At 40.9% G+C, this 23,287-nt stretch overlaps 1 protein-coding gene and 1 long non-coding RNA gene across 4 annotated transcripts in view; one reads left to right on the top strand and one right to left on the bottom strand.

The window, feature by feature from the left end:
- The window catches only part of DPY19L3 (dpy-19 like C-mannosyltransferase 3), a 64,206-nt gene that overhangs the window by 40,215 nt on the left and 704 nt on the right, over positions 1–23,287 (bottom strand). For all 3 annotated transcript variants that reach the window (XM_037877928.2, XM_043526462.1, XM_043526463.1), the window contains exons 2-6: positions 20,157–20,299; positions 17,994–18,127; positions 4,994–5,084; positions 3,500–3,621; positions 2,472–2,617 (exon numbers count right to left, since the gene is read on the bottom strand). In XM_037877928.2, coding sequence (XP_037733856.1) covers positions 2,472–2,617; positions 3,500–3,621; positions 4,994–5,084; positions 17,994–18,127; positions 20,157–20,277 — 614 coding nt within the window. In that variant the 5' untranslated portion in view covers positions 20,278–20,299. The remainder of the gene's footprint in view (positions 1–2,471; positions 2,618–3,499; positions 3,622–4,993; positions 5,085–17,993; positions 18,128–20,156; positions 20,300–23,287) is intronic.
- LOC122462606 lies at positions 263–18,719 on the top strand. The gene is made up of 4 exons (XR_006285285.1): positions 263–320; positions 16,294–16,453; positions 18,030–18,087; positions 18,577–18,719. It is a non-coding gene; the product is annotated as an uncharacterized LOC122462606 (long non-coding RNA).

Here is a 23,287-nt window from a genome sequence, read left to right as displayed (position 1 = left end):
AAATACAGAGATTCATAAATACAACCAAAACCCAAGCTTCTGCAAAGAAGATTTCAATTAAAATTGAAATCTTATTTGGAAAATCATATCTAGGCTCCTGCAAATTGTTTCTCAGGTAGCTGAATGTTGAGTACCCTTAACATCCCTAGCTCTGAAAACTTGCCAAGAGGCACATCCAGGGTTAGTTCATTCATGACCAAAACTTCTTCCTCTTGACTGTTTAACTCCCCTTATTTTCAGATAGCTGTTACTGTGGAGCCAAGCCTCCTCTTGGGAAGCAGAGTTCGGGCGATCTAAAGAAAAGTGCTGGCATTTTTCAGGTCAATGGCAATACATTTCTCCTCAGTTTGGCTTTCAGGAGGTATAGCTGAATAGATAGCTGTCATTTTCCTCACTGTAATTCAAGTGCATTGTATTAATGGCATGACTGAATCCCATTGAACCGAACAGCAAGATACTTCTCGCATTTCCTGAAACATTCTGACACTAAAAGTGTTATTATCAAAAGACAAGGGCAACCACTCAGCACAGTCATTTCCAGAATCTCACTGCCATGTACACTGGCCAAACCAGACAGTCTCTATGCAAAAGAATAAATGGACACAAATCAGATGTCAAGAATTAGAATATTCAAAAACCAATCAGAGAACACTTCAACCTCCCTGGACACTCAATTACAGACCTAAAAGTCTCAATTATTCAACCAAAAAAAACTTCAAAAACAGACTCCAATGAGAAACAGCAGAACTGGAATTTAATCTGCAAACTAGACACCATTAAATTAGGCTTGAATAAAGACTGGGAGTGGATGAGTCATTACACTAACTATAAAAACTATTTCCCCATGCTAATTCCTCCCCCCTACTGTTACTCTCACCTTCTTGTCAACTCTTTGAAATAGGCCATCCTGATTATCACTACAAAAGTTTTTTTTCTCCTGCTGATAAAAGCCCACCTTAATCAATTGGTCTCGTTAAGAGTTGGTATGGCATCCCCCATTTTTTCATGGGGGGGTATGTGCGTGTGTGTATATATAGAAATATCTATACACACACACACACGTCTGTCTCTCTCTCATTTATTTTATATAATTTATAGTAGCCGTGTTAGTCTGTATCAGCAGAAAGAACGAGGAGTACTTGTGGCACCTTAGAGACTAACAAATTTATCTGAGCACAAGCTTTTGTGGGCTACAGCCCACTTCATCAGATGCATGCAGTGGAAAATACAGTAAGAAGATAATGCATGCATCTGATGAAGTGGGCTTTAGTGCATGCATCTGATGAAGTGGGCTTATGCTCAGATAAATTTGTTAGTCTCTAAGGTGCCACAAGTACTCCTCGTTCTTTCTGCTGATACAGACTAACACGGCTACCACTCTGAAAACAGACAGATGTAAATAATCCCATGTCCATTTCTCCTTATGTAGCTGATGTAAGTGAAAATGTAACAACCTGCAAGACCCTAGTACAGTACTTCAAACAGTAATTCTATGGCAGAAACTCCCCATTATCCAAATTGGTCCCATGTACTCATTTTATCTGGATAAGTAACCTCCTTCTACTGCATACTATTTATTAGAAAGTTGGAGAGAAAACAAGTCCATTCCAAGTCTTCCATATATGGAAAAAATTACCTCTTAAATAAATATGAAATACTATATATCGTTTTAAATTACTTTCTCCTCTAGAGCACTAAAAACACTAGATAACTATAAGGAATCACTTTGTAACTGATTTGATTACAGTCAAATTACTTTACAGTAGTCACAACTACTGACTAACATTTCAAACACCTTTGGGACAGCTTTGATAGTACTGACATTATACTTTTATTTTCTTGATTTTTTAAGTTTCAGAAAACAACTGAAAGTTCAAGAGTCAGCCTCACTCAAGCTGGTGGTAGGGCAACGCAAAGCAGCTAATCTGATCCCTTAAGGATTCCCTGAATTGAGGATTCCTTAGGTGCCATCGCAGCACAGCAGGTCCTATGCCACCTTTTTCCTGACCCACAATGCAAGAGGTGTATCTATAGGGGAACAAAGGGAGTGGTTGTGACAGAAGTTCTGATCACCCTAAGCTCTTGGGGCTGTGGTACATCTGGCATAAGTATCTGCACCTCTTAGAATACTCTGACTTGCATTGAGGGGATATGAGGCTGGCACAGAAGGGCTGCTCAATGTGGGAACTACATAGGCAGCTAAAAGCCACTGGGGAACTCCCTCTTCAGTCTGGTCCAAAAAGAGCTTGGATATGCCATATTTTTAGAGAGTTTCCTCAAACTTTTGACTATCTCTAATTATATCTAATGTTTTTAAATATCTGACTGATCTAAAGAGAGACCCTCTTCTGCTGTTTTATGCTCTCCCTTACCCGCAATTTAATCCTAGCAATGCACTGTTTTAATATGTCTTTAACCTTATGTGTCAGAAACTAAAACTTTAGAAGGGTCACATGTTAATTCACACTCACCTGTTTGTAATGTACCAGAAAGCTGCTAACAAACCTGAAAGCCATGTTCCACTAAGAAGCCAGCTGGTCACATACAGAGCAATAACATAAAGTGCCTGAAGTCCAAACAAAGTGTAGATATAAAAATAAACAGGCTCTAAATAATTCTGTAAAACAGAGGAATATTGTAGTTAAATTATTTCCAGTATTTTATAAAATTAATGTGAATTTAAAGGTAATGTCTCAACACTTTTGCAAAATAACAATACAAATAATCAGTGTTAAAGACCAGTAAAATGGTATTAAAAACCCAGTACATTTTTTCAAAAATACATTTATCATTATGACCCAGTGATTCAAAAATCTGTTTTAAGTGCCTAAATGTAGTTTACTGATAGTCCATAATAATATGAAGGGCTGTTAAGCAAACCCTTTCAAAGCTTCCTGTTTAAAGTCCCATCTTACACTCTCGTGGTCTCCACCTCTCAATACCCTGCCCACTCACAGGGAGGGAACTCACCTGTAATAGCTACAAGAATCTTCACATCCCTTTACCCACAAGGGTGAGGTGAGCTGCTAGCCAGAGAGAATGTAGTAGGAAGGCTATATTTGCTCTTCTAATTAAATGAGGCAAGCTAGGAGAGTTTCCCTCATAGTCCTGGCATATTACAAGGCAGCACCATCACTTGGCCAGACCTATCCTGCTTCTTAAAACCCTGAGTGCACATGTACATATGCATACACAGACTGTTTTAAAGCTTTAAAATGACCATAAAGGGTCTTATTCCTTTTGCAAGTGCAAATCCATAATGGCAGCCACAAGTGGGTAATTCCAACCACCTTTAAACATTTAAAATTTGGTTTTCCTATTATGTTCATATGTGGTTGCTTTGAAAACTAAGGGTTCTTTTATGTTTTATTGATTTAAAACAATTGCAGGAATATATTTATCCTTGGAATTAACCAAAATGTGGGTTCTCGTTCACTGGGTGGCTTTCATGAAGCATCCATATATAGCTATTTATTTAAAGCCATAATTAAATACCTACCTGAATGGGAAGAATCCTATATAGTATGCTGAGAAACAGCTCCTGGTAAACATTCATTCTTTCAAGTATGTTAATTGTCCTCAGAGATTCAGTTTTATTGTCATATATTAAGCCATGTAAACCTAAATGTTAAAGAGAAATTAAAATAGAATAATATCTCCCTCCCCCCCTTCAGTTGTACAGTGAAAAGTTTGCAAGTGTATTTTAAGATCTTTCATGGAACACTTTGCAAAGCTTTACATCAAGGATTCAAAACATGGTTTTTATATCTGGTTCACTTACTAAAATCTAAAACTTTAATAAAAGTTAATTTTCCCACTTTGATAGCAGTGTAGGCATACCCTAAGACTCGTGGCATGACCATGGCTATGCCAGATCAGATGACTTGGACTCACAGGGCTTGGGATGCAGGGTTAAAAATTGCAGCGTAAACATTAAGGCTCAGGCTGGACCCCGGGGCTCTGAAAACCCGCAAGATAGGAGGGTCTCAGAGCCTAGGCTCCGGCCCGAGACCAAAGGTCTACACTATTATTTTTAGACCCAGGAGCCAGACTCAATTGACTCAGGCTCTGAGACTTGGTGCTGTGGTATGGTATTTTTTTGTTTTTTTGTTTTTAAATTATTGAAGTGTTTATGTACCCTTAGAATGGAGATTACTGGACTGCTATACAGTGAATGCAATTCTGTATATTTAGTAATGTATGTCAACATGCAATATTGTACCTATAAACATGATGCTGTGGAAATTGCAATAATAAATGATGTTAGGGGCACTAGAGTTGGGACATTAATACTGGGATCATGAGCCATTCACTTTTAGGTCACTGTGTTTTAAAGTCAGCTGAGATTGGCATTGATGAAATTGTTACCAACCATACTAGCTGCTAGGTAGCAAAAGGAAAATTAATTGGAGTCTCAGTCCTGTGTCTTGAAGACAAGACACTATCACAAATAACCCCAATCGACATCATAGTAGATATTCTTTATCTGTTTTGCAAGAACACCTAGAGGTCTCAACCAGGCATTAGGGCCCCAATGTGCTAGGCACTGTACAAATATGTAGCCAAAAAAAGGTCCCTTCCACCAAACAATCTGCCTATGACACAACCCATGGATACAAAAAAAGGGTGGGAAGGGGGTAGAACACAGTGTAGTATTGACTATTTATAATTATTGTAATAAGCAGTTACAGCATATCAAATGCTTAGCTATTGTTGAGTAAAACCATTTCTATACCTGTTTAGTGTTTTGCCTCATTATCACACTTAGGAGTGATCTCACTTTCTCATGGGGCGGTACACTGGAGGAACCAATGTACCATTGCAGAGCTTATATTTCCACTATCTAAACTATTCCTGCTTTGTGGATGAATCCAACAAAGTTGTCTTTAGCATGATTACAGCACCTTTCATAAACATTATATTCACTTTTCACTTTATTAACAACAGCATCTCATCAAAGCAAAGTAAAATTTACTTTACAGGTTACAAATACCTTGTTGGATGGATGTAGCCTGCAGCATCTCTTTGTAGTAAGAGTAATACAATCCACATTCAGTCCTGAATGAAATTTCCCGTTCTACTTCCTGCAAATAAGTTAGAAGTCCTGCTACTTAAGATACAATCATACACCAGAGCTTATGTTTACATATCAGTACTAAGTGAACATGACTTGCTTCAGCAAACTCTGGGCCTGATCCTGTAAGTCCTATTCACATGAGCAGTCCTCTCTCACATTTTGACCCATCAAAGTCAACATGAGAGAGAATTACTCAGAGTTAAAATTGTAAAAATGGGCCCTTGGGTAAAGAGACATGCGCCAGGAACTTAGGCCCAAAATAAAGGTTTTATAAAAAGAAAAGTTTTTTGTAATTCTGGAATAGGAGTATTTATATTATGCTTCAACTGACTTTTTTTTTTTTTTTTTTTTTTTTTAATCTAAACCTTCCCCTTCATGTTAAGAACAGAATTCCTGGCTGAGCTGCTAAACTTACATGCACAGTGATTGGAGTCATCTAATTCATACTTTCTATGTGACTTAATCCAAATATGGCTGATATTATGTTGGTAAACTGCAGAGGGGAAGAGAGACGAAGGACAGACAAAATGGCAGAGGTGGTATTACCACTCTTGATTGAAGAAGCTTGCTTGCCTTTTATCATGCAAGTTTGAAATGTGGGGATGTTGTTGGTTCCTCATTTACTATTTTTCTGGATTGTCAGACATTGATAGTAGCTAAGAACTGCATATTTTTACTCAGATTTGCTGGCTAGAAGACTGCCTCTTTTCTTCCAGATACAGACATATCTACAGATATCCAGACCTTTGCCACCATAAGGCTAGATTAATCAAACGTGCTCTACCTAGGGCTACATCTTAACCTCATTTGAAGACATCAGCTAGTGTGGAATGCAGCTGCCCACTTGTTAAATGGTGTTTCTTGCAGAGAGCCAGCTCTTCAACACTTTATACTTTAACTTTATAGATTAAAAACGCTGGCCTCCTATTTGTTTTCACATTTCAAATTAAGGTATTAGTTTCAATCTATAAAACCTTAAATTTGTTTGAGTTCTCAGTATCTCAAAATTCTGATTTTTGTCTTTTTGGCTGATGCTGCAGCAGTTGAGACCTAGTGAGGCATTCAAACTTACAATGCTTTAGTTTAGACAGAAGGGGGTTTTCAATAGGGGATCTCTACTTCCTTCCATTAGTTCATGAGTCTTGTGTGCTTAATGAGGTTTATACACATGCTCAGAGCCTTGGATGAGCACACTTTTTGACAAATTAAAATATGGAAAACAAAATATCATGCAGTGAAATCATTTAGTTTTTCATTTTATCTTAGAAATAATAGTGACCTTTAGTGCATAAATGAAATTTAAATTTTCTATAGTTAACAGAACTAGAAAGGGTTTGAGAACCCAATAAGATTGCTTACTCCACATATGGCAATCTCAACATGAAGAAATCGCAATAAGATTCCTAAAGCTAATCCTATTAGTTCATCTTCCTGTACAAAAGCACATTGCTGAAATAACTGAATAGCTTTACTTTCCCAACTTTTATGGTACCATTCTTGTTAATGCAATATTGTGTAGCATCCTAAGACTTGCATCTCCTTTAGACAGTCATGCTGATTCTCTCATCTCCTAATGTTGGACCAGAATCAATGTTGGTTCAGTGCTAACATAAAACTAGACAAAAATGGCTTCCTCTTCCCCAGTGTAGAATCATGTTGCAAAAACACATTTTGCTGAAGTTAACTGTAGACAAAAATAAACCACTAGAAGCTCTGATCTGAGGAAAAACTGACAAATAAAAATACATTCGAATCACCATAGTCAACACTGAAACTCTCCAGTTGCTTTCCAGTATACTAAAACATTACTATGTCAGTGGACTACATTGACTTTGTGCCTTTTAGTATTTAATATCATACTAAGCAAAATGAATAGAGTTGGACCAGATCATAGGATGGGATAGCTGCAGTTTCCAGTTTTAAATTCACCACTAATACAAAGTTTTTCTCAAACAGAAGCAACATTTTTTAAGTGTTTAAAGTAGAAGGAATTTTTAACACTTGGAATTTACCTCTTTTCTCCCCCGCCCCTTAGTAATCACAGAGGGGGATCTAATTAGCAAAAATGCATTCAAACATGATTAATATGTAATTCTGGCACCAGCTGTCTTCAACCAAATGCTATTTATATTTTACGACCCAAACACTAGTGAGTTTTACATCTGTTTCATGCTAAGATAACATCTGCTTTACTCATTCACAACACTTTTCCAGTTCAATGGCAATTTATACTTTTCTTAGTGCGCCATGTCAATAAAAATATATACTGTTATGGGTAAACACTGAGTGCATATTCTACTATTGTATGTTCAACTTGTGCAATGTTTCACAGAATCTACAGTGTTCCTAGCAAAAATGTTTGTTTTCTAAGAGCTCTAAGACATTCTTAAAAGATCTTTATGAAAGTAAATTTACATGTGAAAAGACATTTTGAAGGATATAGGCTATGGTTACACTACAGCTTAAGTCAACATAAGTTAGAGTTTCTCCTGCCACCATAGCTACCACTATGCGGTGGGGACTGGAGTAATTAAACCAATGGGAGAGCTCTCTTTCATCAGTTTAGAGCAGCTAAATGGAGAGTTTACAACTGCGCTGTTGTAAGCTCTCTAGTGTAGCCATAGCCTTAGGAACAGCAGAATTTTCCATGGCAGTTTATGATGCAACATATCAACCATGCTCAACAATATTTGCTATAGGTGCAATTGCCCTGAAACTATATTTTCCCCCTCTGTGGTCCACCAACGGCATCCACTTAAAGGCTTCCAGCTCCTAGCCATCACCTCTGCCTGATGGAAACAAACACCTCACTCCTTTCTGACCATGCATTTTTAAGGCTCCACAATTTTTTGCCTTATACTGTGATATACTCAGCATGCTAGAATACCTAAAAGACCAGCGCCTCTGTTTTACTTTTGTCTAAGGGCTATGACCAGTATATTGCCCACAGTTCCTTCTAAGCAAGCACATTTATTTTTAAGGTAAAATATTACAGAGAAAAGACATTAAAACAATAAAAGAACCTATACACATTCTAAAAAGCTTACCAGAGGTCATCTCCTATTCCACCCTAGGGCTCTGGCAGGTTTTAGTCCTTCAACAGCCCCAGCTGGGTTTTCCCTGTGGTTGCAAATGTTAGATCCAGAACTAGAACTCAGACTGGACAGACCAGCCATTTCTTTAAATGGCTTTGTCCTTTACTCTTAGCCTTTTGTAACAGGTAACCAGCCAACAATGACCCTTTCCTCCAGGCATAGCTTCAAAAGGCTGGGTTTTTGCATTATCTGAGTTGGGGATTTGCATTATCCTCTCCCAACGAATTCCCCTGGAAACTCACTTAACACTTACTGTCTCAAAAGTCCATACTTGTCTGGCACATTTTCAGTGTAGTCTTTTGAACTCCAGTCTTTCATCTATTGCAGTATTAAGCAATGAAAACAACATACAAAAGGGCTCTAGTCACAATTAACAGTAAAAGTCCTTAGATTCTAGAACAAGTTTCCTCAACCATCTTAAGCAAATCATACCAGATTTAGGAAAATGGCTAAATTGAATTGAAGCTTTTTATATAAAAAGCACAAATATGGACCTAATTACACTGACTGCCTTCATCCATCATTCTTCGATCTGATTTAACAAGGCCAAAGCATAGTTTGTGTAACTGAAAAACAAATATATTTTGTTTTCAAGTCTTAAATTTCAATGCAGATCAGTCAGATTAGCAAATCTCTTCAACTGTACAAGTGGAAACTCAATATAGACAGCTGCTATCAATGTTCCAGGCTGTGAATCATGCTCTCAGCAAACATATTTAATGCACATACATGGTCTTTTGGCTGGTTAATCTCTTGTCCATCTGTTAGAATGGCGTGGCTCCTGCTCAAATGTTGATTAGACTTTTGGTATAGGGTATTGGTGCCAAGCAACATACATAGCTGGTCAAACACTGGAAGTGACACTTCTTCAGGAGGAAAGTACTAAACTATTGATCCAGCTTGTTTTTTTCCGAATGGATTACACCTGTTCACTTGGGTTATTAATGAATGGAATAGTAGAAATCATTCCCTGAGAAAAATGTAGACGTATGAGTTCATTTGCTGTTGCAGAAATGACACATGGGAAGATACACTGGGCATTTCAAGTGTGTGTGTGTGTGTGTGTATGCGCGCGTGCGCACTCTAGAATTCCCTTAGAGAGCTAACACAAGAACATTGGGCTGGATTCTGATCTCATTTTACACCAGCATAAATTGGAAGTAAGTCCACTGAAGTCAATGGAGTTAGATGGTGGAAGTGAGAGGAGACTCAAGCCCAGTGTTTTCTTCATCATCATCTAGCCAGGACAACTGACTGTAGGCTCCTATGACCACTGTTAAAATTGTATGCAAATATTATCCTTTGTGTTGGACAAGGTCATTCTGTGACTTCTCTCTCTCATGGCATCTAACTTATAGCATATGTCACAGTTCTTGGATACTTGCTTTTTTCTATTTTTGTGTTGAGAGGTACCAGATTGGCTTTCCCTTATTCCAATTACCATGGCAAAATTAGATAAACAGAGATGAGTGTGTATATTTAACTCATCAACAAGGCTCTCATTCATACCATAGAAGGTGCTATCACTAGCCTCTTGAAGGAAGGCTGTCTACAAAGAAGTACTTTATTGCACGGTTGCTATACAGTAAAGTTGTTCTCATTGTTGCAGGATATTGAAAATTGGGTTTCAAGATAGGCCTTCCACAGTGGAACTGATACATTTCTATAACAAGGCCATCACTAGCAGTAGGTTCATAAATGTCAATTTCAATTTATCTTTATTTTTGAGTTACAGTATATAATTGTATAAAATACAAGCCTCTCACTTTCAGTTCTTGAAGCTGAACAAAGTTGGAGGATTTTCTGCACAGTTCTCTAACCAAGCAATTGGAATGTCCACAAATCAATTCTCCATATTGGAACACTAATTCAGAATAAAGTTTCCATTTTCTAAACCTAAAGGGTATATACACAAAAATAAGTGACGCAGATTCTCTGGTCCACCTAATTAAAAACCAGACTAGGGCCAAACATGTTCAGTACAGCATTGTACTCTGTGGGGAGGAGGTGAAGGGAGCCCCTCTGGCATAAGATGATAGAGTGGTGGGAATGACCGAGTCGCCACCATGTCCAGTTCTTCACTGTTAAAGCCCTGACAGGCTGACTGCTAAAGACCCTGCATCAGTAATGTACACTAAATCTGCCCCTGACAGCTTTAACTTGTCTTGGGCTTGGGCCAAGCAGCTGAGAATCAGGAGTCCATGACTGACTCCCTGACAGCTCCACCTTACCACTGCATAAGAGCAGCACTCAGGCATAGCGCAGTGGAGAGCCAAGCTCTATTAAATAAAAAGCTATTCTTTATGACAGATCATCCTTTTAATATATATGAAAATGCTAATAACAATATCCCTGTTATCAGTGACAGAACAGACTGCGCACTTAAATGTTTAACAAACAGATCCTTCACAGTGCCCAACAAATTCGTGGTCTCACTGCTAAATTCTATTTAAAATGTTAGGAAACTTTTAAAAACAAAAACTGTTAATTAATGCTGCATCCAAAAACTGCAATTTACTTTTTCCAAGAAGTTGAGCCTATTGTAATGATATTTTCAATATCAATTTAACTTTACCTAAGAGTTCACTCTGATTTAAAGGCTGATCCAATGCCCTCTGAAGTATGGGCACTGGATTGGACCTTAGAGATCATGTGCAAGGTTACAGGATGGTAAACTTTTTCTATTAAGGAAATAGTTTTAATAGATTTAAAAAAATGTTAGAAAAAACATTCCTGCTATTCAGCTTGTATTCTTCCTTTGTTCAATTTAATCTTTCTTTTTAACTTTACATACCTCTAGAACACCCTAAATAATTTCATAATAGCTAGGGTTGTTTATCATATATTTCCTTATTTGTCATTTAGCCAAGCTCATCAAATTTAGTTATTTTAGTTGTCCCTTTAAATTGTCCCCTTCAGCGCATTTAATCATTTACAGTAGAACCTCAGAGTTACAAACTGACCAGTCAACCACACACTTCATTTGGAACTGAAAGTATACAATCAGGCAGCAGCAGAGACAAAAACAAACAAACAAATACAGTACTGTACCGTTCTGTACTGTGTTCAACAAACTACTTAAAAAAAAAAAAGGAAAGCAGCATTTTTCTTCTGCATAGTACAGTTTCAAAGCTGTATTAAGTCAATGTTCAGTTGTAAACTTTAGAAGAACAACCATAACATTTTGTTCAGAATTACAAACAATTCAGAGTTACAAACAACCTCCATTCCCAAGGTGTTAGTAACACTGAGGTTATACTGTAGTTTTGTTTGTTTTTTTAATTCCCTCTAACTTAGGGACATTTCTCTGGCCTTGAAATGCTCAGACTTGTACATCAGGGGTTGGGAACCTATGGCCTGCAGTGCAGATCCAGTCCCCTGCTTAATTTCATCCTGCCTGCAGCAAGTCTTGGCACTGCGAGCTGGAAGCCCTGAGCACCCCCACCTCCACGCGGGGCTGGAGCCACGAGTGCCATGTCGCCCCACTCCTGGGGGAAGCTAGGGTTGCCAGGCCATTAAAAGTCAAGTTTGCCTTAGCCCTGCTGCACGGTCGGCTCCTTGCCTGCCCTGGGTCCGCGCAGCTCCCAGAAGCAGCCGGCATGTCCCTGCAGCCCCTAAACACAGGGGTGATCAGGAAAGCTCTGCATATTACCCCTGCCCCCAGTGCTGGCTCCACAGCTTCCACTGGCCAGGATCTGTGGGCAATGAGCATTGCAGGGCAGCACCTGCAGGCAGTGCGCATCATGCAAAGCCGCCTGGTAGCAGATCCACTTAGGGGCCGGACATGCCAGCCGCTTCTGGGAGCTGCGCGGAGCCAAGGCAGGCAGGGAGCCTGTCTTAGCCTTGCTGCGCCACCGACCGGGAGCCGCCTGAGTGAGGTAAGCGCTGCCTGGCTAGCGCCCACCCCCCAACCCCTCTCCCACACCCCAACCCCCTGCCCCAGACCTAAGCCCCCTCCCACACTCCAAACCCTCACCCCCAGAGCCCGCACCCAACCTTCTTCCCCAGCCAGGAGCCCCCTCCCACCCCCTGAACCCCTCATTTCTGGCCCTGCTCCGGAGCCTGCATCCCCAGCTGGAGCCCTCACCCCCTTCCGCACTCCAACCCACTGCTTCAGCCCAGTGAAAGCGAGTGAGGGTGGGGTCGAGCAAGCAACTGAGGGAGGAGGGCTGGAGTGAGTGGGGGCAGGGCTTCAGGGAAGGGGCAGGGCCTCGGGGAAGGGGCAGGGTTGTTCGTTTTTGTGCAGTTAGAAAGTTGGCAACCCTAAGGGAAGCCCCAAGCAGCCCCCCACAGGGCTGGAGCCATGCGCATTGGCTCACCCTGCTGCCGGGGGTGAGCCTCAAGCCTCCCCTCGACGCGGGAGCTGTGTGTGACCCGTGGGGTTTTTTTTTGGTTTTGTTTTTTCTGTGAGTCTGTGGCCAGCATAAATGCATCAACAGAACAAAGGTTCCTTACCCCGCTGTATATGGTATTCTATATGTGGTCTCACCAGTGACCGGCCAAGAGGAACTGTCAGTTGCTTAGGTGCATGAAATGATGGTTTTAAATATGCAGTCCAAAAGTCACCTTGACTTTGATTCTATATTATATTTCAAGCTCATATCCAATTTGACCTACACTATGGTAGGCTTTTTTCAGCTTTTAAGGCCTCTAAACATCACCCTCCAACTGCATATATATTTCTAGCTTGTAAATACATTATTTGTAACTCCTTAGGATATCCTTTGTTATCTATCAAACTCAAATTTCTAAATAAGTGAAATCTGGATTACAAAGAAATTACACTATGGTAAAACTACAGTAGTGAATCCAGCCCTTTGCCGATATAACTTGTTGCACCTCATTTGAAACTTACCACCTCTTTATCCCATCTCATGCTGTCTGACAAATGAAATATCTCAATATCTATACTATCAATGAATACTGTTTTTCTCTTTCAAACTCATCTTTAAATGCAATATAATTTATTAGTTGTTTTTATGTACAAATTTTTAACAACTCGCTAATTGTAGCTGATGTGAGATAGAAAGAGACTAAAATATTTAAATTCAGAGAGACAAGGGGTGAGACTCACAAGGCTGACTTCGGTGCCTAATACTTTAGGTGCCTTTTAAAATCCAACATTTAGGTAACATTTGGCATTCACAAAACCCCTGCTCACCCGCCATCTAACCCTACAGGTACCTAAACACCCATGGTACCTAAGTTTCCACTGTTAAGTCCCCAACACACCTGAACGTCAGTGGCTGGGCATGCACACAGCTGCCTAAGTCCTGACATTGTCCAGCAGCTCTGAGTTTAACTCACACCTAAGCCCCCATGGAATTTACAAAGTTTACATTCTCCGGCCTATCTTGCCTTTGGGGCCTAATCCAGTAGGCATGCTCAGGGCACACGCAAACCCGCATGGAAGAGGATGGTGGGGCCCGTTAACACTCTTATGACATTTTTCCCAATGGTCAGAGCTACTCATCCAGGATGTGGGATACCCAGGTTCAAATCCCCCACCTCTGCCTGATGTGGAACATGGACTTGGGTCCTCCTACATTGCAAGTGAGTGCCCTAACCACTGGGCTACAGGGTATTCTGGAATATAGGGGATGCTCAATATCTCCTGTTGGAGCTATTCCATTATGTATAAATACTTAATATTCATTGGGAGAGAGAGACTATAGCTCTGTGGTTAGTGTCGCCAGTTTTGGTTGGATATATTCCTGGAGATTTATTCACGTGACATAATCTTTAATTAAAGATTAATCTTTAATTCCTGGAGACTCCAAGCCAATCCTGGAGAGCTGGCAACCTTAGACGCAGGAGACTCAGGCTACAGTCCCCCTGATCTAATTAAACTTTAAGTATTTATACACAGTGGAACAGCATTAACAGCAGGGGGAAGGGGAAAGAGAGAGAGCTCCATAGCATAAAATACTCCATAACAAAATGGTTAGGACACTTGCCTGCAAAACAAGAGAGCCAAGTTCCACCCCCTGCTCCACATCAGATAGCAGGGGGTTTGAACCAGTCTCCCACATCCTGGATATGTGTTCTAACAACTGGGCTAAAGGTTATAAGGGGAACATGACCACCTCCCTGGTTTTTCACAAGAATCACGAACCTGGTTTAGGAGGATCAGAATAATTTATGGTTGTGAATCCTGAGTGGAAGAAGGCACCTCCCTCTGGCCTGGACATTAGCGCCTAGACTACCTTTGAGGAGCAAGGCTTAGGCCACACCACTTTCCTGAGCATTTCTTATTAGTTTAGACAGCTCCCCACTCAGTATGCTGGCTTTTGTGAATCCTGTTTTTAGATGCCTATCTCTCCCCATGCATTGTATAGGGAGCCTGGCCATCTACCTCAGAGTTGTGAATTCCACTAGGCAGCACAGTATCTCAGTCCGCTGTGTGAATCCCATTCATGGTGGCTTTATGGAATTCTTATATGCATTAAAGTATTTATCACTGTCAAATGTAAAAAATCGGTTTTTTTTACAACCTTTTCAATCAAAGCCATTTAAAAATAGATGTATGATAGCTCAGTAACACTTTTAAAGAAATGTATGACTACATCCTTAAAAAATGAACTCTCTCTTATAATAGACATTTTCCTTGTTTCTCAACAATGGCTATATGTTAGAGAATTTTGTAGGTCCTTGGGTTATGAAACACTGAGTGTGTGTTAGTATGGCTTCCATTTCCAGTATACATCATGTTTAGTAAAACAAACAAACTAAAAAACCCATGATAATATCTGCACTTCATTTAGCAAAGGCTCTCAATAATTTGTTGTCAAAGATTAGATTACATGCAATAAAACCAGCATTTAGACCTCCAGAAAAATAAGGCATATTGCTACACAGTTTTGAGGAAATTTAGTTCAAATATGCAGGAATATATGTATCAGCCAAACCATAAAAAGATTAAGAAAATAGACCATTTACATTTTGTTTTCAACATAACTTTAAAGATCTAAATGGTTATACACTAACTTTCACTGCCTATATTAGTATACAGCATATACTATTTGAAAAACATAATGAAAAAAATATTTTCTATATATGGACACCCCTATGTCTAAATGTCTTTTACAGATGGACATACAGTATCTTGCAAGAGTGCACATGGCTGCAGCTTTGAATCATCCCAAAGTCCTCCTTAATTGGCAAATAAAGCACAAATAGCAGAGGATAACCCCTTTGTTCTTAAATCATGTTAAACAATTTGAAGCCAAATTTATAGAAATAGCCTCTAAGTTTGCATGATCAAATAGGCATAGGCATATCAGGTAACTGCCTGTAACAAGTTTATTTTTGCAAATGCTTGTCTGCCTATTCAAGTCAAAGTTTTACATTTGTACTTACAAAGTTAAAGGTTAATCTGAAGCCCACCAAAAATATGACCCTTAACATCTACTAAATAGAAAAAACTTATTTTCTTAGAAACAATGCAAAGTGAGCATGCACACAGAGTGCACTCCAATAAACAGAATGTATCACTGAAAAATATCTAAAGTTTATTTTACAATGTAGATTTCTAACTCCATTAGAAATAAGAAAAAACTGAAGTGTGCATTTTGTCCAATTTTGAGCAACATAACTGTGATGATAAACATATTTGTCAGTGCCATCTTGTGTAGTAAGTTTGAAGACATTCACAAACTACTGAATTTTTCAGAGGCAAATATAAAACGTTTTATCTTTTCAGTCATGTACATGGATTTGTAGACACACATATTTAACCTAAAAAAGTAAAGACTGTCAAAAGTGAACGTCACGTTTATCAACAGTATACATCTCTACCTGTGTAATCAAAGAAAGATGAGGCTGCCACAAAAGAATGTTGTTCATGCAGTTCGGCAGTAACTATTTCAGTAACTGGTAACTACTGCTTTTAGTACCTGTATGAAAATGTTTTTGGAAATGCGAAAAGGTGCATATTATAAAAAGGTGTTAATGTGGTAAAGAAGCTCATACACATTGTATAAGAGTATTACAGTATAAATAATTAAAATATGTTTACCTAATCTATTAGAAAAATATGGTGTATATATGGTACCTATCAGTGAGGACTAAGTGTTTTCACAGTAAAGTAACTTGCCTGTTCATTTATTTTCTTTGATTTAGACACCAGCATAACAATAATTTTCCTCTGGAACAACACTGGGGAAAAAATCTGTCATCACTGGTTCTTGGAAAGGGAAAAGTCCTACACACAGTGGTTCCCACCAGCACAAGTATTTCTGAGGCTGTGAAACTAACTCTACCTAAAGCTGAGTTTGAGGAGGTAAGTCTTTTCCTTTTGGGAGAGGATTTGGCTGAGGACCAGGATTTTTACCTGAGTAGAGAATCTGTTTGTGCTAAGTCATCTTTGCTAGATTACTCTTTGAACATCTCTTGGAGAGAGACAGTGTTCTAGGGAGTTGCTGAGCCAAATTTGCTTGTGTTGGCACAGGGAAGTATATTGCCCTGCAGCAATCACATCCCTTGCATACAGGGTGGGTGGTGAGTGGGTCGGAAGCTGCATGCCCTGAGAAGGAAGGGATTTTACCACTGCCAGCCTTAGTTGGGGGTGGGGTCCAGTTGTCAGGGGCAGTTTGAAGTACAATTGTGGGCTCCATTGAGTTCCAGTGTGGTGTCTGCTGAAAGGACATACAGGGAAACAGTACATTTTCAGGCTGGGTTAGCTACAGCCACAGCAGGCCTATTTAGCAAGCCCCAGAAAATGGGGACACAAGCTTTCTCTGGGGGACTGTCATGAGGCATTATTTATTTATGCTCCAGAAACTGGCAATAAACCAAAGATTAATTTGTCTTGATATTGTTTGCTCTACTTGAAAGAGAAAAGACGTGCTTATGTGAAAGGACCCACCTCACAACCTCAAAGAAGAGTAGGGGTGGTTACATGTCTCATCCTCATTTGAGGTACTATATTAATAAACAAACATACCAGGGTAACCAGTCTAGTGGTTTGAGCTGGGTACTTCAGTGTAGAATTCAATTCTTAATTCTGCCAATGACTTAAGTGACCTTCCTGTCCCATGCCTCAATTTACTAGTCTGTAAAATGGGGATAATCCCATTTCTCTCACAGGTCTTTAATTAATGTTTGAAAAGTGCTTTTACGTTTTCAGATAAAGGATGCTATTATGTGAAAATAAACAGGGCTTTGGACTGTGCTCTGGCTCCGCTCCAGCTCCAGGCAAAAACCTGCAGCTCCACTGCTCAGGAGCTGCTCCGCGCTCCAGCTCCGCTCCAAAGCCCTGAAAATAAATATTACCTACTTGGAGAGTTTTGTTTTACTGATGGTTATCTGTGCCCCACTTTCATCAGAAGGATCACTTTAGATATAATTCTTTATTCAGATTAAAGACCTTCTTACAGAGATAATACTGTCACATGCCAGGATTTTGGGAAGGCACCTATTTTCTTAAAATAATACTTCTTAAAAATGTTGAGAAATCAGCTTTTGACTTTTTCTAGGTGATCATTTGTAGGCAAGATTTTGAACTACTATTAATATAGCAGGAACATAATGGAAAAATGTTGTTTGAACATGTTTAGAGCATAATTCAGAAAGTACTTATGGAAGTGATTGAAAGGTTTTCAATGTGAGGAAGTAGGGGGAAAAGTTAAAACGGGAAATGTGCGCTCTTTCGCTCACACCCTCCTCCACACCTGTCTTCAGATAGAACATTCTATATTTTCAGTATGACTGACAAGACAAATAGATTAAAAAAAAAAAAGCATATAGCCTACCACACACATTCATGTTGCAAACAGTGTCCAAGGAAAGCACTGATGCAATTATCAAAATAATTTCATTACCTTAATATTGGAAAACCACAGGTCATTTTCATGTAGGGTAGCAACGTAAACAGAAGTAAGAAGTCCAAAAGAGATGGCAACAGTTCCACCAACTGTAAGTGAAAGTCTCTTCCATAGCTTTCCACCTGTGTAAACTTATAGAAGAAAAACACTTTCACTCTGGGATTGTGAAGCTTCCCATTCTACTTATGTATTTTAAATGGATTTCAGAACCACCACTAGTGGGGTCTAGGACTTGAATGTAACGATAGCCTTGTTCTCAAACTGCTTTATGGAAACTGTACTTGTGATTTTCGGGTATAGCAATCTTTTAGTTACATATAGAATGAAAATGCTGCTGCTTGAAGGGGAAAACGTAAAGTTGCAGTTTTAAAAACAGTCCTATGATCTCATACAGATCTAGATAAACACCATATCTAATTTATAAATCTAAATTACAAAGAGTTTTTGGAATACCCGCCAGGGCATTGTTTCTAATTAATGAACTACAGCATGACTGTTAGCTCACAAAACAAGATATCAAAATCTTTTTTCTTTAAACTTCTGAACTTGGCTGCTTATTTTATAATTTTTTTTCAAACAGCATTTCAGGTTGAATAAACTTCCACATTGAGGCTGAGCATTGATCAAAGCAGTCTCTGATGATGTCATGCTCTGAATTGCAGATGACCACCTCCTGACATCAGAACAAAATTATAGACTATATAATGCAGAGACTGCATTTCTAAATAAAGCAACTCAGTTTACTGCTCATGTGCACTTCGTTTTAAAATCTTTTTCAAGTTGATTTCAGTAATCCTGCTTTTTGTGATGTGGATGTATATCTAATATAAGTGGCTATCTGTTGCACTGGACAAAATTCAAATGAGATACAAGCAAGTGTGATTCAATGGAGCTGAAGACAATGGATTTGTCCACTTATACCAGAGCTCTATTTTGCCTATTTACATCTGTGCATATAAATTGGATAAATTGGACCCCCACCTATTCAAAATGTATGCACAAATGCAGGTGGCCCCAATTTTGCAGGCACAAAATCTGAGGCTGTAAATTGAAAATGTGACCCTAACAAAAATAAGAACAAATGGTGTGAACTCTCAAGCATTTCCATGAAAGAATTTCCCTTTGTCCTTCCTTCATTTACATAAAGAAACCAACAAAACAAAAGATATATTGAAGGTAGCACTGTGTGAGTCTGGGGAGGGGGGCTCGGGGGTGCAGACTCCGGGTGGCGCTTACCTCAAACAGCTCCCAGAAGCAGCGGTATGTCCCCGCTCCAGCTCCTACGCAAAGGCAAAGCCAGGCAGCTCTGCTGTGCACTGCCCCATCCACAGGAGCTGCAGGGGCGGCGCTTGGGGCAGTGATAGCGTGCAGAGTGGAGCCCCCTGCTGCCCCTATGCATAGGAGGCTGTAGCCAGAGTGGGGAAGCAGCCCCCAAACCACCTCCCCAGCTGGAGCGCCGGAGCGGGGCAAGCCCCAGACCCCGCTCCCCAGAGGGAGCTCAAGGGCTGGATTAAAACGGCCGGCAGCCCACGGGCCGTAGTTTGCCCATCCCTGCGTTAGACTCACTGGGGTCCAAGGCAGAAAGCCAAAGCCCCACTGCATAGGTCTGAAGCCCAGGGCCCTGAATCCCATCACTTGGGGTTGAAGCCGAAGCCTGAGCAATGTAGCTTCGTGGAGGCACCCTGTGGCATGGGGCCTGGACAACTGCCCTGTTTGCTACCCCCTAACTCTGCCCCTGGCTTTTATATGCAGAAAACCAGTTGTTGAGGCACAGGTGGGCCTTGGAGTTTTTATAGCATGTTGAGGGGGCCTCAGAAAGAAAAAGGCTGAGAACCACTGGTTTAAGTCACTCCAGTCCTACGCCTCTCTTGAGCAAAGACTGTCAATGATGATGAACGCTGCTAAATGTGGCTGGGTTTTATGAAGTTCACAAAATTATCTTAATTTGTAACCTAAACTAGAACTTGAAAACAGGTAATAGAATCTAGCGCAGTAATCTACAGTGTCCCGTGACTACAGTAGCTTTGATCATAAAGAAGGTTGGCTATACTTGGATAAAGATTTGGTACAATACCTAGTTCTCATCTGCGCATAAGGGTAGATACCAAAAGATTGACATTAGTGAGAGTCCACAATACGACATTTCTTATAATTACCCACCAGATCGAACTTTTCCATCAGGCTTCACATTTTTCTCTTGTGACAGATGATCTTCAGCAACGTCTGTGACTTTTATTCCCTTTCTGTGTCTGATGGTTGTCATGATGTCAATAATTTTCATACATTATTCTTCAGTCTTACTCCTAAACACACATACAAAGCAATAAATATTCCTTGCCAAAAATTTATCAAATAATACCAAAAAAATGTGTGACAAGCCATGAAAACACATAAGCATACTGTATACTGAGGCCTAAAAAGTTATACCCATGTACAGTAATTCAAAATATTTTACCAAAACAAGAGTGTCATTTTCTGTAGCTCAGAGACATCAAAAAGAGTGCAACGGAAAGACTGACATGAGTTCTACAAGACTGACACTCATACATAACTTTATACATGGTAGACAAGACTTTCAAAAGTGGTTAGTTATTTTTGGTGTTCAACTTGAGAGCTTAAATGGAATTACTTTTCAAAAAGTACTCAACATAAGCCCCCTTAAAAATCAGTCCCTTTTTAAGGTGTCTCAGTTGGGCACTTTAAATCACTAATCACTTGAAAATCTTGGCTTTTGAGTAGTCCCAGTGCAATCAATAGGACTACTCAGAATATGTAAAGTTAACAATCTTTGTAGGACGGGGGCCATGAGATGCAAAAGTGATTACACCAAAGAAAACTTGTGAAGGAAAACAAAAAAAAGCACAACTAGTTTAGATATACAGCTGAAAAAAATCCCCAACTTTTGTAATATTCGTGTACTATTTAGCTTAAACATATCACAAACCAGAGATGGGGTAAGGGGGAGAAACTATTTAAGGTCAGCTAGTCAACGTTCAAAATCAGTGCACTGCAAAATTGTTCCCTAAACTATATTACATAATGCACCGTCCATAAATAATGACCTGCTTGAATTTTAAAGTCCTTTTATCTTTTAAAACCAATGACCAGCTTTGAATGCAAAAATAATTCACTATCCCCAGACTCCAAGCTTGACTACTTAAAAGTTAGTCTCTAAGGCAGGAGTGGGCAAAATACGGCCCCTGCCCGTCTAACATTTCTGTCCAGCCCGCCAGGCTCTTTGGCTGCCCCCTCGCAATCTCTGGGCTGCTAAAAGTCCCACGGCGCAGCAGGGAGTTCAGGCAGGCTGCCTGCCTGCTGTGGCCCCATGCCGCTCCCAGAAGTGGCTGGCTGCTGCTGGCATATCTCTGCGCGCCTCTGGTGGGGGGTGGGGAGGGGAGGCGGCTCTGCGCGCTGACCCCGCCCCCAGCACAGTCCTCACAGCTCCCATTGGCAGTGCTTGCGGGAGCGGGCAGAGCATGGAGACCCGCTGCCCCCCACCCCCTAAGGAACACGCAGAGACGCGCCAAACTCCCTCCCAGACCCCACACTCCCTGCATTAATATAATAGAAATGTGTGGCCTGTGACAACTTACCAAAATTCATGGAGTGCCCCCGCCCCCCCTCCCCGTGAAAATTATTGCCCATCCCTGCTCTAAGGGCTGGTCTACACTACCGCTTAAGTCGATATAACTTATGTTGCTCAGGGGTGTGAAAGAGACACCCCCAAGCAACGCAAGTTACATCGTCTTAAGCGCTGTCCACATCAGCACTGTGTCAGTGGGAGACACTCTCCTGCCAACATAACTTCCACCTCTCACAGCGGTGGAGTAATTATACTGATGGGAGAGTGCTCTCTCTTTGGCACTGTGCATCTTTACCAGATGTGCAGCTGGGCTGAAGTAGCACTGTAGTGTAGACTTTTCCTAAGTGAGCCATTGCCGATTGCAATTTTTTTTTTTTTTTTAAAAAGAAGCCCAAACGCACCTCGGGGAGTTTGTGGAGCTACAGACCTTAGAGTCTAGACTGATGCGGAGAAGACAAAGTTCAGTATGTTTTCTCCCCCAGAAATAAAGAAGGGGTGGGAATCATTTTTAGAAATACCATGAACACATCTCTTAAAAATGCTGATGATTTCTCTGTAGAAAATCCCAACAACAAAGGAACATCAGCAGCAAATCAATCAAATACAGGAAAGGACGGAGTAGAGTTGGCATAGTAGTCTCAGCCAGACTTTGTCCAATGCCTTATCAGGAAAATTGATTTTTACCATGAATATAACATTAAAGACTAGAATAACCAGGCATAGAAAACATAAATTTCATTGGATTCCTTAGTCTACAGTATGTAGAACAGCAGGTGTAGTGAGGTGATGTAGGTATTGAGAGGTGCTGGGACAGAGGTGGTTGTGATACAATGGAGAGAGGGAATGAGGGCAGAGAGATTTAGGTGTAGAGGGATTGGACAGGGACCTATGATATGGACAGACAGGGGGACAGGCCGGAGGGGAATTAAGAACATATGTGATGAGCAGGTGCATAATCATGTGTCAGGTTAGGTGTAAAAGGGTGATGGGGCAAGGGGATGGGATGTATAGAGAAGTGGGAGAGGCAGGAGTGGGAAGGGGCATAGGCTGGGTTGTGCAGACGGTGATCAGGAAGGCAGGTAAGATGCAGAGGAGATGGAATGGGAGGGGTTATGAGAGGAGGAATGATGGAGACAGGTGAACGGGCAGGCACAGAGGAGCAATGGGAGAGGGTGGAGATGGGCCAGGAGTGAAGGGGACTGGGGCAGAGTGGATGGGATGGGGGTTGGGGAATGGGCAGGGGAGCAATGTGTGAGACAGAGTGAGGACAGGGGCAGAGGAGATGGAACGGGTAGGAAGTGACAAGGCAGAGGAGAAGAGGGCAGGTGAGGGGCAGTGGAAGAAAGGAAAGGGGCAGGTTGGGGCAATGGTGGGGAGGGAAGGGCCGGGGACAGGTGAGCATGATGGAGGGGAGGGAAGGGAAGGGAAGGGACAGGTGGGGCCCATGGTGGGGAGGGGAGAAGAGAAAAGGGAAGGACTGGGGCAGGTGGGGGAGATGGAGGAGAGGGAAGGGGCTGAGATGGGGGCAATGGTGGGAAGGGCTAGGGGCAGGTGAGGGTGATGGAGGAGACAAGAGGGCTGGGGGCAGGTGAGGGCAGGAACGGGCAGGTGAGGGCGATGGAGGAGAGAAGAGGGCTGGGGGCAGGTGGGGGTGATGGTGGGGAGGAGAGGGAAGAGCTGTGGGCGATGGAGAGGAAGGTGGGGGCGA

This window comes from Chelonia mydas, chromosome 12, assembly GCF_015237465.2.
Source record: "Chelonia mydas isolate rCheMyd1 chromosome 12, rCheMyd1.pri.v2, whole genome shotgun sequence".
Taxonomy (NCBI): Eukaryota; Metazoa; Chordata; order Testudines; family Cheloniidae; genus Chelonia; species Chelonia mydas.
This window is presented reverse-complemented; position numbering and strand designations above follow the sequence as displayed.